Raw genomic sequence first — 15,715 nt, 5'->3', positions numbered from 1 at the left:
TATAGAGGGCCTCCACACACCTGGGCTGATAACACAGTGAGGTGAGGTGAGCCAGCCACTGTCCACAGCCCAGATGTTCTGTCAGGAAGCCCTGCTGTAAGATCCAGCTCTGCCAGGTTGACCAGCTTGAAAACTGAGCTGGCCAAGCTGGTCATGAAGCTGGTCTAGCTGGGTATGAGCTGATCAACCAGCTACCAGTTGTTTCAAAATATAGTTTTAGCTGTTTCTTTTCCAGCAGGGAGGTGTCATGGCAACCAAAAGAGAAAGAGCAACTCTCCCTGCCTCCTCCCCCCCCATTCCTGGACTACAGATTTTCCTTCGGTCTGATCTCTCTTAAGTCACAAAATATGCGAACATTACTGTAAGGAAGCGCAATATGATCCCGCTGTACCCCCATCATCAAATACACAGCAGTATAATGCCCCTCTCCCTCGGTGTCCGGCAGTGAGAAGTTTCACCGCAAAAGTCAACACAGAGAAAACAACAAAGAGTCCAATTTTGCTCCGAGCCTTCATCAAACGGGCCATCGCAGAGCTGCAGAGAGGGTTAGCGCTAGCATAGCTACTGCAGCGGCTAAGTGGCTCGCTCTTAGGCGTCAGGGTTATCACTAGTACAGCTACTGCAGCGGCTAAGTGGCTCGCTCTTAGGCGTCAGGGTTATCACTAGTATAGCTACTGCCGCAGGGCGGCCTGTAGCGTAGTGGTTAAGGTAAATCACTGGGACATACAAGGTCGGTGGTTCTAATCCCGGTGTAGCCACATTAAGATCCGCACAGCCATTGGGTCCTTGAGCAAGGCCCTTAACCCTGCATTGCTCCAGGGCAGGATTGCCTCCTGCTCAGTCTAATCAACTGTACGTCGCTTTGGATAAATGCCAATAATGTAATGTAATGTAATGTAATGTAATGCAGCAGCTAAGCGGCTAGCTCTGAATAAATCTGAGGGGACAGTCCTGCTTGGTTACTAGAGCCGTGTTGTCCGCCACAGATCTGTTTTAATGAGTTCTGCCCACAGCCGTGAACCCATCAGCGAGCCAGTTCAAACGGACAGTTAACCGTAATGAAAATGGCCTGATGAATAGTACATTGAAAAACAGCCGAATACCTGACACCAATTTTAAATTTTATTAAAGAATGACGCAGCGTTAATTCAGCCTGGCCGTTGATTGAATGAAAAGCGAAAGATGCATTTTTAGTCCGCCGTTGCGCTTTCGCCCCCGAATCAAACGCTCGCAAACTTTAAACGGATGAAGAAAAGGGGTCGTTTGGAAGCTGCTGAGGTCGGCGGGATTGTTTGTTCGACGGCGAGGGTTTTCGCTATAATGGCCCGGTTTCCCTCCCCACGCGGTCACCGGAGCGTAGTGGAATTATCTCCGAATCCTGACGGTGGCGGACTGGAACCGGGCACGGTCATTAAACAGCTTGTTATACGGAACAGCTCGACGCATCAAAGAGAGGCGAAGCCGTAATGAGACCAGTTCAACACAGCCGAGGATTCAATTAGCTTTTAAACTCCGGTAAACCAGATAGATTATTCACAACGTGGCCCACCCCTTTTCCCTCTTCTCTTCTCCTTCTCTCTCTCTCTCTTTTTGGTTTGGAAACCGATGCAAATATTCACTTTACGCACAGTAATGACAACAGAAAAGCGAAAATTTATCTGCAGGTTTGTCGGCAATTTTCTTAGCGTTCGATAGAACAGGCTCACGGGGACCCTGTTTGCGTAATAATGAGGCTTATTACCCACAGCCAAATTCCCGGACAGGGCGCAGAGATTAAATTTACTGCTCTGACGATTTTGGGCTATTCATTTAGGAGGGGCGTGCTGGAGAGAATGCCAAATGGTGCGGGATGTTTTTCGGGACAGGACTTACACCGGTCGATCAAACACGAGTCAGACTGGTACGACCGAATTTCACACGGAAACAGTCTGCGCTTCTGTCTGATAAAAAAACATGAGGCTGCGGCTCCTGATACTTATCTGGCTTCCAGCATGCATAAAACTCTGTTTTGCAGAGTCTGCACAAAAAACTGCACTGTTATTTGTGATGCCTTCCCTGGGGTCAGCATCTCGCATATTCCTGCATAGAAACTACCCAAATCCAAGCAGTAACACGTTTGGGAACAATTGTAATGGGTAGTTCAGGTCAAAGGTTGATCTGGTTTCTGTAAACACCTTTCTCATGTTCTGCTGGATGACCCAACGCCACCTAAACATGTATTATACAGATCATTTCAATTAATGGTGAATAACACACTGCATCCCATTCAACGGTCTACCCACAAAAATAAATCCATATTTCATCTATCTATTACATTTAATACATCCGCAAATTAATTTCTACAATAAATTAAGTCTGCTCCTCTCACTTAAAAGATACTTTTCATTTTCACATCAATAAGTAGTTTCACTATTTGCTTGCTTTGCTCAGTAATTATGGAATTTGCAACCTCACAAGGCTTGAATACGAATATGAATGTGTCCCTTGCTTTTTCCAAATGGATTTGCGTGAAAAGCACATTTAATTAATGACCTTCGCTGGAGCTGCTGCCTCCCACTAGACCGCACAGTGCACAAAGAAAGTCTGAATACCAACGGCGCCAAGGCTATGAACAAGTCCAAATAAATAAATAAAACTTCAACTTCATATGAATAAGAGCACTGCGGAAAAAAAATGTACACTCCTTCTGTGTTAAACCAAGGCCTGAACACAAGCAGACACTGAAGTGTAGAACATTGTGTTGTGCCAACAATAGAAGTCGTTATAAAACACGCAGGACAAATCCGATTGGTTCGTAGCAGTGATAGGATTTCTATGGGCCGCTGCTGTGTGCTCTACTGCTTGTTTGCAGTTCTATTTTAATTATCACTCCGTGGCGAAGCAGACATTCGAGTCAAAATGGAAAAACCGTTAGATGCTAGTCGATGCTCGTCAATCACTGGCAAAACGATGTCGCCCAGGATTTGCAAGCAAGCAGGGACACAGAGCTACACGTTGCCTCCGCTTCCATGTGCCTCAGAAACTATCTGACGTGGGTCTTGATTTGGAAAAAGAGATTTCGGTCTGGGCAGGCAGAAGTGCGAGAGTGTTAGGGTGACTGAAAGATGGAAACTTTGTGGACCGGGGAAAGCAGAGCAGAGCTTCTCCAAAAAATAAGTAGACCTAGGCTACACGCTCCCCACTAATGTTGGATAGTTTTTCAGTGTTTGCACTCTGGTACAAGTAAACATCAAAGAGGTATGAACCCTAACCCGAACTACACCCCTTAGCTGCGATAAGGTTTCCAGATGCCTGTCGTGAGTTATTGCTTCATTACACCATGAATAGAACATCAAGAATTAGGAATCTCGCCACTATAGACAGACTGTGTGCGTCGAGTGGGTATGAAAGTCTAATCAGAACATACAATGATGTTTAATCAACCATCTTATTGTCACTGATATAAAGAGCTGAACACTGAATATAAATGAGTCACAATTTCCATTAATGACAGGAAAGACTAAGAGTCAAAGGGACATGTCCTTGCTAATTTGTCAAATGAACTAAATGTAGTCAAAATAATAAACTTCATCATAAAGTTACGCACATTTCGGTTTCCGTAACAACCCGATTTCCTGTTTGTATCTCTGACGCTCTCTTGCGAGCACAGACCCCAGGGAGTGTGCGTGCACCTTACCGAGACACGCCTCTTTGATTTCGGTCTTGTCGGTTCGACGTATGATCTTCACCACGAATATCACAGCCAGCGGAGTGAGAAACGAAATGGCCTGGACGGAGAACAGAAGAGACAGCATTTACTGTACAGTGATTATGACAACGCATACGCTCGGAAGAAAACGGATTCTAATATCGCCGGCATTACACCAAGGGCTGGTCTCTGAATATCTCTGAGCAGTGCCTGACAGGCCTTATTGCGCTCAGAATTACCTCCGTTACGACTGGGAGTCTTGTGGCTGTCATCTGCGGCAAGGACTTTTAATTCACGTTGCATAAAATGAGCTGTCATCGGATTTATCACAGTTCCAGAGCGAAGAGGCAAGGCTGCCGCTGATTGGGTGGTGGCTGTCACACGGTAGCCTGGGCATTCCGAGGAGTAACACTGAAGGAAGTGTTAATTCTCTGCAGCCACTCGTCAGCGATTGTACTCCCACTCCCAGATTTTTTTAATGAATGGAGAAACGAAACCTTCTGTCAATGCAGTTTTCAGACCGGAGGATACGTTTATTATGTCAGTGTGTACAAAGGAGACATTTCTACTCTCATAATTTAGGTTTTGAAAGATCTGGGTAGCGGACAATTTCTGAAATCCGTAACAGGTGTGGTTTATTCCTTTTCTTGTTGTTCCGGCTGATTGTCAAGGTCGTCGTTCTGGTAATGTTTGCTTTGTTTTTCTGTTCGTGTTGCAGAGAGAGAGAGAAACTGGGTGCATGTCTGAGGTCAGATCAGCAGAGACTCTGACCAGAAAAGCAGAGACTCTTAACAGAGCAGCAGAGACTCTTACTAGAACCGCAGACAGCACCCTCTTCCAGCCGTAGCCCTCCCCACCCCTCCCTACCTCCCTGTTATCTCTAATCGACTGTTAGCTGTTATTTTTAGTTCTCACAATTACGCGTCTCATTATTACTACAATTCGCTAGGATGGTTTTACTGCTACTTTAGTTTGGCTATGTGAGCTGTTTTATTGTTGTTCCTACAGTGTTTCCTAAAACGGTTTCATAGATACAATCCTTTGTTGTCAGATTAATCTACAAGGCCCAAGTCCTTATCTTTGTTGTATTCCTAGCACTTGAAACTGACCTTCCTTCTCGGGTCTTTCAGCACACTTGTCCCTGGTTATGGATATGCCCTTTGTTGCACATCGCTCTGGATAAGAGCTTCTGCCAAATAACTGTAATGTAGTACAATGCGGCTTGTTGCGTGTACATGACTGGCACACGCGAGGTCGGTGGTTCGATCCCCGGAGTAGCCACAATAAGATCCGCACAGCCGTTGGGCCCTTGAGCAAGGCCATTAACCCTGCATTGCTCCAGGGATGGATTGTCTCCTGCTTAGTCTAATCAACTCTACGTCGCTCTGGATAAGAGCGTCTGCCAAATGCCAATAATGTAATGTAATGTAACGCGGTGATCTGTCTGGATGAGGCCAGGGCTCACACAGGGGGCACAGGGCTATGGGGCCCACCCGACTCCACTCCCCACAACACCGTGGAAGAGGTGACTGAGCTCATGAAGTGACTAGCTCAGAGGGGGATCATTTGGACGGTTTGCTGACAGTATTGGCGCTGCAGTGAAGTTCCATTAAAGAAAGCTCTGTCCCGTATCTTAGTCGCTATCTAATGAATTGTAACTCCTTGAGGTCTGTGTTCGATGGTAATGTACCATGAATTTATAAGGAAATCAGGCTAATTATACAGCGCTAGATACCAGGTTTTGGGAAAACTGAGCATTAGGTACACCCCAGTGGTGGGAGAAAGGTGAGCATTGCTGGGCTGAAGGCCCGTTCACATCATTATGTTATGTTGTCATGTTTCATGTTATATTATGTTATGTTATGTTATGTTAGCTTATGTTATGTTGTGTTATGCTATGTTATTTTACAGTATGTCATGTTACAGTATGTTATCTTATGTAGTTACTGTATGTTATGGTATGTTATGTTACAATATGTAATAATATATGTTACAGTATAAGTTATCTCGCGTTATGTTACAATATGTTATCTTGTGTTATGTTACTGTATGTTATGTTACTGTATATTTATGTTATGTTATGATACTGTATGTTATGTTACTGTATATTTATGTTATGTTATAAAAATTTAAGTTTAGGATACCGTAGTGACTCATTCCTTTGTAACATGGCTTTCATTTGGCTCAGAGGAGCACATTTCATTCTGAAAGCCATTCCCTTCTTAAGTTCACAGTCTGTGGTGTTGCTGGGATGTGTGCATATGTTTGTGGGTATGTGCGTGTATCTGAGCTTAGTGCATACTTAAAAGCATGCATTCTTTTCATTCATTTTTTAAACTACAGTCTGAGGCATTTGACCTTACAGGCAGCCAATGTCTCCAGCCATTATTCCTGGCACATTTCTGCTTGACAGATTTTTTTGCACCGCGCGCGCGTGCGTGCGTGTGTGTGTGTCAGCAGGTGTGTGTCTTCGAATTCCCCACCGGCATTCTGTAAATTCATGGAGACCTTCAAAATTGATTACATCTGCCTCAGCTTTTTTAAGGCCTGACCAAAAAAATATTAATTTCATTTTATAAACTGCAGCCGATATGACACAAGTGTACACTTCCGTAGAGGGCTATTCGGCCCGCGAGGTGATAGTGTGCTGTTTAATTGAGCGTGCAGAGAAATACATCTCCGTCCTTCATAAAAGCCTTCTGCAGCTCCTCGCAGGGAAACAAGGCCAGCTTCCCCCATTACGTCCGAGCCGGGGCCTTTTTACCACAAAAACATTTAATTATGATTTAAGGCCACTGTCGCAAGAGTAGGCTAATACCTGGGCGCTGAGCTGGTCGCCATCAGCAGATGCCTGCCGTCTCTGCTTCCCCGGCAACTAAATTAATACTAATTGGCCTTGAAAAACACTAAATCATGATTACGCTGTTAAACTGTTTGCATTACTACAGATCGCAGAGAGCAGTGGGGGGGGGGGGGGTTTATGTCCGGGAGACTGCCAAGAAGGAGGCGTCCGCTTCAAGTGAACGTTTAATATACGCAGATCGATTTAATTTCGTCATTTTTCCACGCACCGGCGACGTTCGGGAGGTATGGCTTCCTGTCCGCCTTTTGAAAACGATACGTGATGTATATCCTGCACACAAAGGAGAGGCGTTTGAAACGGGGCCAGGAGCGCGTGATCAATAAGCCCGGCGCGCACTGGATCACGGGCGATGAGCACTTAGCCCTCGTTATACGAAAGAGGAAGGGACGTAAGGAGAGAGGTGGCGGTGGCTGCAGATATCTAGTCTGCAGCCCTGCACTGATCATTACTCCTGACAAGATTAATTTGATAGTGACATATTACACTGTAATCACAAATTAAGGATATTGCCACTTGCAGCATTATGGACCCTGGCAGAAAATTGAATTCAGAAGCTGACCTTTTAAGAGGACAATATGGCTGAATGCTGAATGTTTCTCAAGGCTACTTTCTAATACAGGAATGTGCTTTCATTTAGACAACACTTTATAAATTAGATATTAATTAATGTTAATGATCATGAATTTTCTATGTATTGCAAAAATATAGTTTTTTTTGTTGAGCTGGGAAGATTCAAAACATTTTCACTGCAAAATCTGCTTCATTCATTAAGTGTAGTGTAAACATCAATAACATTGTAATTACATCCTTATAAGCATCTATAAAACATTAATCACACAGTCATTACCGCTTCATTAAACTGGGTTAGTGGCTGTGACATGGTAATATTAATGGGGTTAATGATCATGTATTTTCTATGTATTGCAAAAAAAATTAAAAAAGCAGGGCAGATTCAAAAACACTTGCTGCAAAATCCTGCTCATGCATTACTTAAAGTGTAAACATTAATCACATAATTACAGCTGAATTAGCATCTAAAAAACATTAGTAACACAGTAATTACAGCGTCATGACATTTACAGATAAAAGTATGACAGTTTTATATAATTTGACATCAAATTACATCATCTGTTATGACAGCTTGTGACAGCTGTTATGTCATGTATATGACAGTGTAATGTCAGTCTTATGGCAAGAGGTTCAAGTAAAGTGTTACTGAGAATGTTTATGGGGATGACATAGTTGTCTTGGTATAGTATTTACAGACTTGGCCTATCTACCTTGTGTACTGGACATACGTTCATGGCCTTACAACAAATCCTATATGAATTGCACCTTATCTGGTGTGATTGGTTGTTTGTTGAATGACCTTGGTATGCACTGTTTTGTACGTCGCTTTGGATAAAACCGTCTGCTAAATAAAATGTATATAATCTGAAATGACATGGACAAAAAGAGGTTTCTACTCACGAACATGACCCTCTTGGGAATGTGGTCAGATTCCACCAGCGGGTTCTTGTATAGCCACATCTCCTCTGGCTGAATAACCCTCTCGAAGGGCTCCAGGAACTCCGTGAAGCTGAGGACACAAAGACCGACAGCTGTCAATCACAGATTTCACACCCCCACCCCCCCACCCAGAGATATACAGAGATATACACAATTTATGCAGAAGTTTGTTTTTGTGACCAACCTTTTATTAACAATGTCATAACAAAGACACCCCCTTCCCCCAACCCCGGCAATCCAGACAATTCATCCATAATGATAAGTATATGCAATACATTATTTCACTTTGTATGCAATTGCATGTAACTATATGCATTAAAAAACAACTCAATGTACGTATGCACATATGCATTCACATGGAATAAGGACATCTGCATCTGCAGCGTTGCATAAGGTGTATATATGAAGTAAGTCACATAGGTCTGTTTACCAGTGCCAGAAATTTCTGTCTCAAAGCTGAAGTCTCAAAGAAGATGTCATATCTGTTTCTCAGCAGCCAAACCCTTCAGTGGAATGAGGACCAAGGTCAGTAGAGGGCACTGTGTAGTAATGGAGAGGGCCACCATGTAGAACTCAACTAATTATGTCGCCAGGCCGGAACATTTTAATCACGGCACAATTAAAACCAAGGGGCTCCATCCGATTAGTTCCCATTTTGAATCCTTCCCTAAAAAGTCATGGAAAAGTTTAACGGATGTGACCCTTTTTGTCTCATTCACGGCTGTCGCAACTTTAAATTGATGGCAAGATGATGTTCACCTTCCTCCGAGGGGGAAGGAAGGGACACTTCATCACAGAGATTTTTGGCCGATATTAATGTTTTCTTAGCTTTCCGCTGCTTGAGATCAATTGTTCAGTCACATAAAGCAAGGAAAACAATGGCGGGACGGAAACCAGTGCCAATAGATTTTTCCCAGGGTAATTAAAGCTGTAAATCACCGTACAGTGTGATGAAGCACTTGTCATTTAAACAGAAGTACACTGCCAGAACCATAGGTCATGATTTCACATTGCCCACCTTTGTACACGCGCTCACACACACACACACACACACACACACACGATAAAGTACTTTTGCTCAGCGGTGATTTTAAATGAAGCCATGCGTATTACGGGCAAAATATTTATTGTTCAGTTGCTGACATATATTGGAGTTGACAGATATGTGGTGGCAGGTTCTTGCTGTAAAACCTGAAGTACAAAGCACACAATGAAGAAATAAAAGCATCACAGGAAATGTTCTCTCTAAACCCCACTCTTTCACCAGCCTCCATGAGATTAGCACGCTCAGTTCCTTCTCCCACATGCCTTATCAAACGAGACTCTGTTCCCCCAGAGTCCCACTGGGCTGTTCTGGCGTTCCATGTTTGCCTGGAGGGGGGGGGGGGGAGGGGGGCAGGACGAGTGAATGCAAGGCACACCTGGCAATGTAGAGGAACAGATTTTCTAAAGTTGTCACAGAATTAAAAACATCGCCTTGTGCCCACACAACCCAGCATTGGAAACACAGTTGGTGATGAATACATAAATAAATATTCTGTACTGCGAGCAGTTCTTCTACATTCCCTGTTCGCTGCGTAGAGTCTACTGCAGATACAGATAGCTGATGATGTCTCTATTACTCTCTCCCTGTGATGTAACCTTAAGCACTACACAACCAACAAGGAGTGGACAAGGCAGCCAAAAATTCAGACCACCATTTTGGGATATACAGTACATACATTATGGCTAATGAACAAAGTAATCATGATTGGCATATTAAGATGTTTGCTGGTTTATCTTAAAAACGCTTGTAAAACTAATAATGTGTCGTCATAATCATAACACATTGGAGTGTGCAATTCCCAAGGTAAGGATATGGTAAATGGTAAATGGTTGGCATTTATATAGCGCCTTTATCCAAAGCGCTGTACAATTGATGCTTCTCATTCACCCATTCATACACACACTCACACACCGACGGCGATTGGCTGCCATGCATATATATATATATATATATATATATATATATATATATATATATGCTAATGCTGTTTAATATTCACTCATTCCACAGTGACTGTGGAATTTTCCAGGACAGTTATAATACCTCCAGAAACCCATGCCATCACAGGTCTAACAGTGAGCACTCATAAACAACAACAAAAAATTGATTTCAAAATCGTTTGAAGGTTAATCTCCACGGTTTGTGTACAAAGGCATATCAAGACTGAAACTGCACTGGTGTCAATATGAATTCATTTCAGACATCCCTACTACCAACAGAACGAAACACAAATGCAAATGCACGTCATAGACAGCAATAAAAAAAGCCTTTATCCTCCCATGAATGTTCAATATTTCTGTAAACTATTTAGGCTTTTTTCCAATGGTTTTATTTTTTAAATTTGTAAGTCTGCCTTTGGCCTCCCTTGTGATATTGCATGTCAGTTGCTTCTATTCATATCATTTCTCAAAATGTAATTACATTACTTACACCATGCATTTTTCCTATGATTTATGCTGCATATTGTTCTCAACAGAAAAGGATTACGGGAAATCTTTAACACAACAAATGACAAAAAGAAAAAGACCTCTGTGCTCAAACCCGAATAGATAAACTCAGGCTTCATACCACTGGCATCCGTTTCCTTCAGCAAACTACACATTATTAGATTTTCAAAACAAAACGCACACATATACAGCACGTGCACAGACACACAGACACACACACACACACACACAAACACACCCACGCACACACACACAAACACGCCCACACATACACATGAAATATTAACCATTTAAATATGCAAAGGAGTCTGCAGTCAGTGAGGAAGGAAGTACTGCTAAATCAATATCCGTAGCAGCTAAATCTGCTCACATTGCAGTGCTTTCCCTCCAAAAAAAAAAGATAGACGTCAACCTCTCAAGGGGAATCTTTATGAACATTTTTGTCATAAATTGGATGCAGAGGGAACCATTACAATAAAAAAAGAGTGAACTGTCAGCAATGTAAACAGTTTGTCATATAAAGGTAGTGTTGACTTCACCTACAAGCAATGTGTTGTTTTGTAGCTACGATTAGCAGCCAGCTAAACAAAAATTAAAAGTTAATTTTATCCTTTATGAATATATTTGTCTATCATTCATTCATGTTAACAACGACATGCCAATTAACGAACCGTATTGTGTGAGAGTGTGATAAATGACTCTTGGTTCAAGTCAACAGCAAGGAGAGTCTGGAAAAGGAAAGGGCTTACTGCCTCAATAGCAGAGTGAGTGTCATCAGCTGGCGAATCACTGATCATGGTCAGGGGTTAGAAGCAGTCCTACAACTAATATTGGTTTCAAAAAAAGATTTATATTAATATTGAAATATGGGGTTTAAAACGACCCAATTAATCTAATGAGTAGTTCAACTAACAGAGGAAAAATGAACCAGCATTCTCTGACATCTATGTTAAATAAGATGAGTATAATTAATGGTAGAGTCTTATCCAGTGTGCACGTGTGTGTGTGTGTGTGTGTGTGTGTGTGTGTGTGTGTGTGTGTGCGTGTGCGTGTGCGTATGTGTCATTCAGCCATCACGGGTTGCTTTCCACGGATGGCTTGGTGCTAAACAACAAGCCTGGCCTACATTTCATGTACGGCGAAGAGACGTGTCGACTTGAAGTGTTGCTGGTAGCAGTTCCAGTTTAATTTATTTCTGTCATGTTTTTCAGACTTTGTTTGAAGCCGGTGTCAGCGTCCTACTTGTCATCCGAACTGAGCTCCACACACACGGCCCTCCCGCCAGGCTCAAGTCATCAAAGACCTGATGAAGTTAAGACAGCTGGCCTACACTTACAGAGCAACTTTAGAAGAGATGGCTGCATTCTCAGATAGCAATACTACAAACACTGAATGTTTCAATGAATTCCCGCCAACGCCATTTTAATTTCATTCAAATGTTATTTTGTAAATTTAGTGAGTGAGTGGGACAGTGGATGATTAACTTTTTCCAGGCTTGTTTTTTCCACAGTTAAGATTTACTCTTAAGATTAAGCCTCTACAGGCACTGCCTTTTAACCGTCCACCAACTTTAGATTTTTGATGCTGATAGGATGCTGTGGTCTCGCCACTAGCCAGCAATCCCTCTAGCGGTACAGTAATTCAAACATATATATCTGTAGATGTGTGTGTGTGTGTGTGTGTGTGTATGTGTGTGCATGTGTGCAAGTGTATGTGCTTGTGCGTGACAGAGAGAGAGAGAGAGATTTAAAAACAAAACAAAAAAAACAAAACACAACCCCTACATGGGGGGTGAGAGAGAGAGAGAGAGAGAGAGAGCAGAGAGAGAGAAAGAGAAAGAGAGAGAGAAAGAGAAAGAGAGGGAGCAAGGGAGAGAGAGAGGGAGCGAGAAGAGAGAGTGGGGAAGAGAGAGAGTGGGGGGAGGAGAGAGAGAGAGAGAGGGGGGAGGAGAGAGAGAGAGGGGGGGAGGGGGAGAGAGAAAAAGAGAGAGACAGAGAGAGAGAAAGATGAAGAGTGCAGTGAAGTAGCAGCATTGTTCCTCTGCATTATCCACACACCCTGGACTCTCTCTGAATGGGCCTTGGGCTCCCCGGTATGTGAAACCCTTTCCTCTCAGAATTGATGAGTCTGGTCCCGCAGGGACGTGAACAGGGGCAGAACACAGAATCTCTGAGAGGCCTCTCTGTCTCAGCTCCACTAACAGAACCATCTCCCTGAGACCAGCATCAATAACCCGTGAACCGTAGACAGAACAATCCATGCGCAAGAATATAACCTCAACAAGTAAAGTGTTTCAGAGCCTGCTACATCTCCTAAATGTCACCATTAACTCTGTAAAGTCTCCTATGATGAGCCTGCACAAGCTCCTAAATGTCTCCTTTACCTCAAAAACGTATCCTACTACAGCTCCTAAATGTCTCCTTTACCTCAAAAAAGTATCCTGTAGTGACTCTACTACAGCTCCTAAATGTTTCGTTTATCTCAATAAAGTCTCCTATGATGTACCTGGTACAGCTCCTAAATGTCACCATTAGCGCCGTAAAGTCTCCGATGATGAGACTGCATCAGCTCCTAAATGTTTCCTTTATCTCCGTAAAGTCTCCGGCTACACGTCTCCCGCTACTACAATGTAAAGGGGGCCCAACGCTGTTACTAAATGCTGATAATTAAGTTGGATTTTAGTGCGGCAATTACTGTAAGTGTGAACAGATAGCGTACGCTGCCTCTCTGCATGTTGCCGTAAATCCCCATCACCGCTGGGACAGCCGGCTTCCAAATTTTATTGCATTAGAGGAACAGCGCCGAACGCACTCAACGGCATTCGATTAATGCCCCTCTCCGCCCGCGTGAAACCCGCCCCGCTCCTACCCCCGCCCGCCCGGCTCGGCTCAGAACATTCGGTCTGTCTGCCCTCGCTTTAGCGGTGAAAGCCGGGGATAATTTGTCATCGGCCGTTCTCCCTGCCTTTTCCTGTCAGTCCCACATTCCTGAGTTCCCTCCGGAGAATTACCCTCCTTTCCCCTTCTCTGCCTGCCCCCCCCCACCCATTATCCCCGGCACCTCCAACTTGAGGGAAATTAAAACAGAGTCTCTGCACTGTGCCTTAGTTTCTAGTTTCCCCACATGGGCACCACCGTATTGAATCGGGGGTGTATGGGGTTTCAGACTAACCGTAAACACGCAACATGAGCAATTGTTCTGTAGCACACAGTGCAAACAATGCTGCTGCCATACCCCGGATGCCTCTGTTCTGATGAAAGGAGTCTACGTGAGGGAGAAACTGACATGACAGATGGTATAGAATCGAATAAAATGACAAGGATTACTCTGTTTGCACCTCTGTTATCTTCAAGATGGATATCCATTTTCAGCTTCTGCGCTGGCCAAACAAAACTCGTTTGTTTGATTCCTCGTTCCGGTGGCAGAATAGCAGAGATATGGATATGTATCTCCACATTGTATTAGTACGTTATCTCTCCTGGCTGATTTAGATATACAGTACAGACTGGACCAGAAGGACGCTTCATAATCTAGTTATTGGCTCTGTTGCCTCTTAAATCATGTGCTAATGCCCTTGGCTCAGAGGAACTCGCGTTCATATGAGAAAGATGCGATTTCAATCCGTAGCGGTGCCTACTGTACTGTGTGCTGCACCATTTGCTGCCAGGTAAGAATGGGCTCTCTGACCTTCCAGAGGGCGCGGCTGTACTTCCAGCCAATTTTTGTCACAAGAATTAACTCCAGTCCTGAGAGACGGTGAGACATTCAAGGTCAACTTCCATTTATCTTCACCTACAATAAGGGTTGGGAGGTGGGATATCCAGGGCCTGTGGGAGTGGTGGAGACCCCCCAGAGTTCTCCCCGTCCTGCGCTGAACCCAGGACGCATGATGGGAACGGCCGATTAGAGACTCCACCCAGGGGCCCCGGACAGAATGAAAGCGGGCCCTCAGTTTGCATAAACCTCACAAGTCATTCTAACCGAGATGTCCCGAAGAGACTGCATCGCAGAGTTTACCATGCTGTGGAGCGCATTTCTTGTAGGAGGCCCATCCATGGTGGGGACTTTTATAAAGATTCGTCCCCCGCTGCAAATCATGCTGCACAATTTTGCATTTTTTCAGATGAAACTGGACGGAAAAATCTGTTATAGTACACACATACTGTTACCGTGGAAACCCTTTACAATACGGTTCCATGAATTGGCTTGCACTAATGTAGTTGCTAATGAACTACTACTGAGAAGTTCATCTGTACAGGTCTGTTAATGTACTTGTACATCATTAATAAACGTTCACAACGACATTAGTTATTGCCAATTCCTATTGGAATGAAAAAGTCAGTTGATGTATTTGTTAATGGTTAAGTAATTAGAGGTTCATCCTATGGTTTGCTAATGTATAAATATTACGCAACAAATACGTTAGTTGTTATAAATATTATGCAACTAATGAAAAGTCAATTTCATGCTTAATTAACATATTTGTCCATCATTATTTCATTAACACTACAATGTTGAATGAATGCCATTATATAACATTATTGTAATGCGTAACCACTACCACAAACCTGGAATGCACTAATGCATTGCATTTATCACGGCTGGACAAAATGGAGGAAGGCTTAGAGAATGACAGAATGGGGGAAAAGAGGGGAGGACTTGATGTGACGAGAGAGAGAGAGAGAGAGAGAGAGAGAGAGAACGGAAGGATGTAAATGGTAAATGGTTGGCATTTTATAAAGCGCCTTTATCCAAAGCGCTGTACAATTGATGCTTCTCATTCACCCATTCATACAGACACTCACACACCGACGCCGATTGATTGCCATGCAAGGAGCCGACCAGCTCGTCAGGAGCATTTGGGGGTTAGGTGTCTTGCTCAGGGACACTTCGACACAGCCCGGGCGGGGGATCGAACCGGCAACCCTCCGACTGCCAGACGACTGCTCTTACTGCCTGAGCCGTGTCGCCCCATGTCGGATGGAGTAACAGGACGGATGGAGGGAGCGACAGAAGAGGTGAAGGAACACAGAGGGAAATAGAGTGGATCTCACACGTTCCCCCGCTGTCTCCCGACAGGACACTATCCCCACAGACGCCCGACAGGACACTATCCCCACAGACACCCGATAGGACACTATCCCCACAGACGCCACACAGGA

The 15,715-nt window shown here is 43.8% G+C and overlaps 1 protein-coding gene across 2 annotated transcripts in view; it reads right to left on the bottom strand.

Annotated features, from left to right (window-relative positions):
• The window catches only part of plpp4 (phospholipid phosphatase 4), an 80,850-nt gene that overhangs the window by 22,699 nt on the left and 42,436 nt on the right, over positions 1–15,715 (bottom strand). For both annotated transcript variants that reach the window (XM_061228608.1, XM_061228607.1), the window contains exons 2-3: positions 8,022–8,130; positions 3,677–3,767 (exon numbers count right to left, since the gene is read on the bottom strand). In XM_061228608.1, coding sequence (XP_061084592.1) covers positions 3,677–3,767; positions 8,022–8,130 — 200 coding nt within the window. The remainder of the gene's footprint in view (positions 1–3,676; positions 3,768–8,021; positions 8,131–15,715) is intronic.

Source organism: Conger conger, chromosome 18, assembly GCF_963514075.1.
Source record: "Conger conger chromosome 18, fConCon1.1, whole genome shotgun sequence".
Taxonomy (NCBI): Eukaryota; Metazoa; Chordata; class Actinopteri; order Anguilliformes; family Congridae; genus Conger; species Conger conger.
This window is presented reverse-complemented; position numbering and strand designations above follow the sequence as displayed.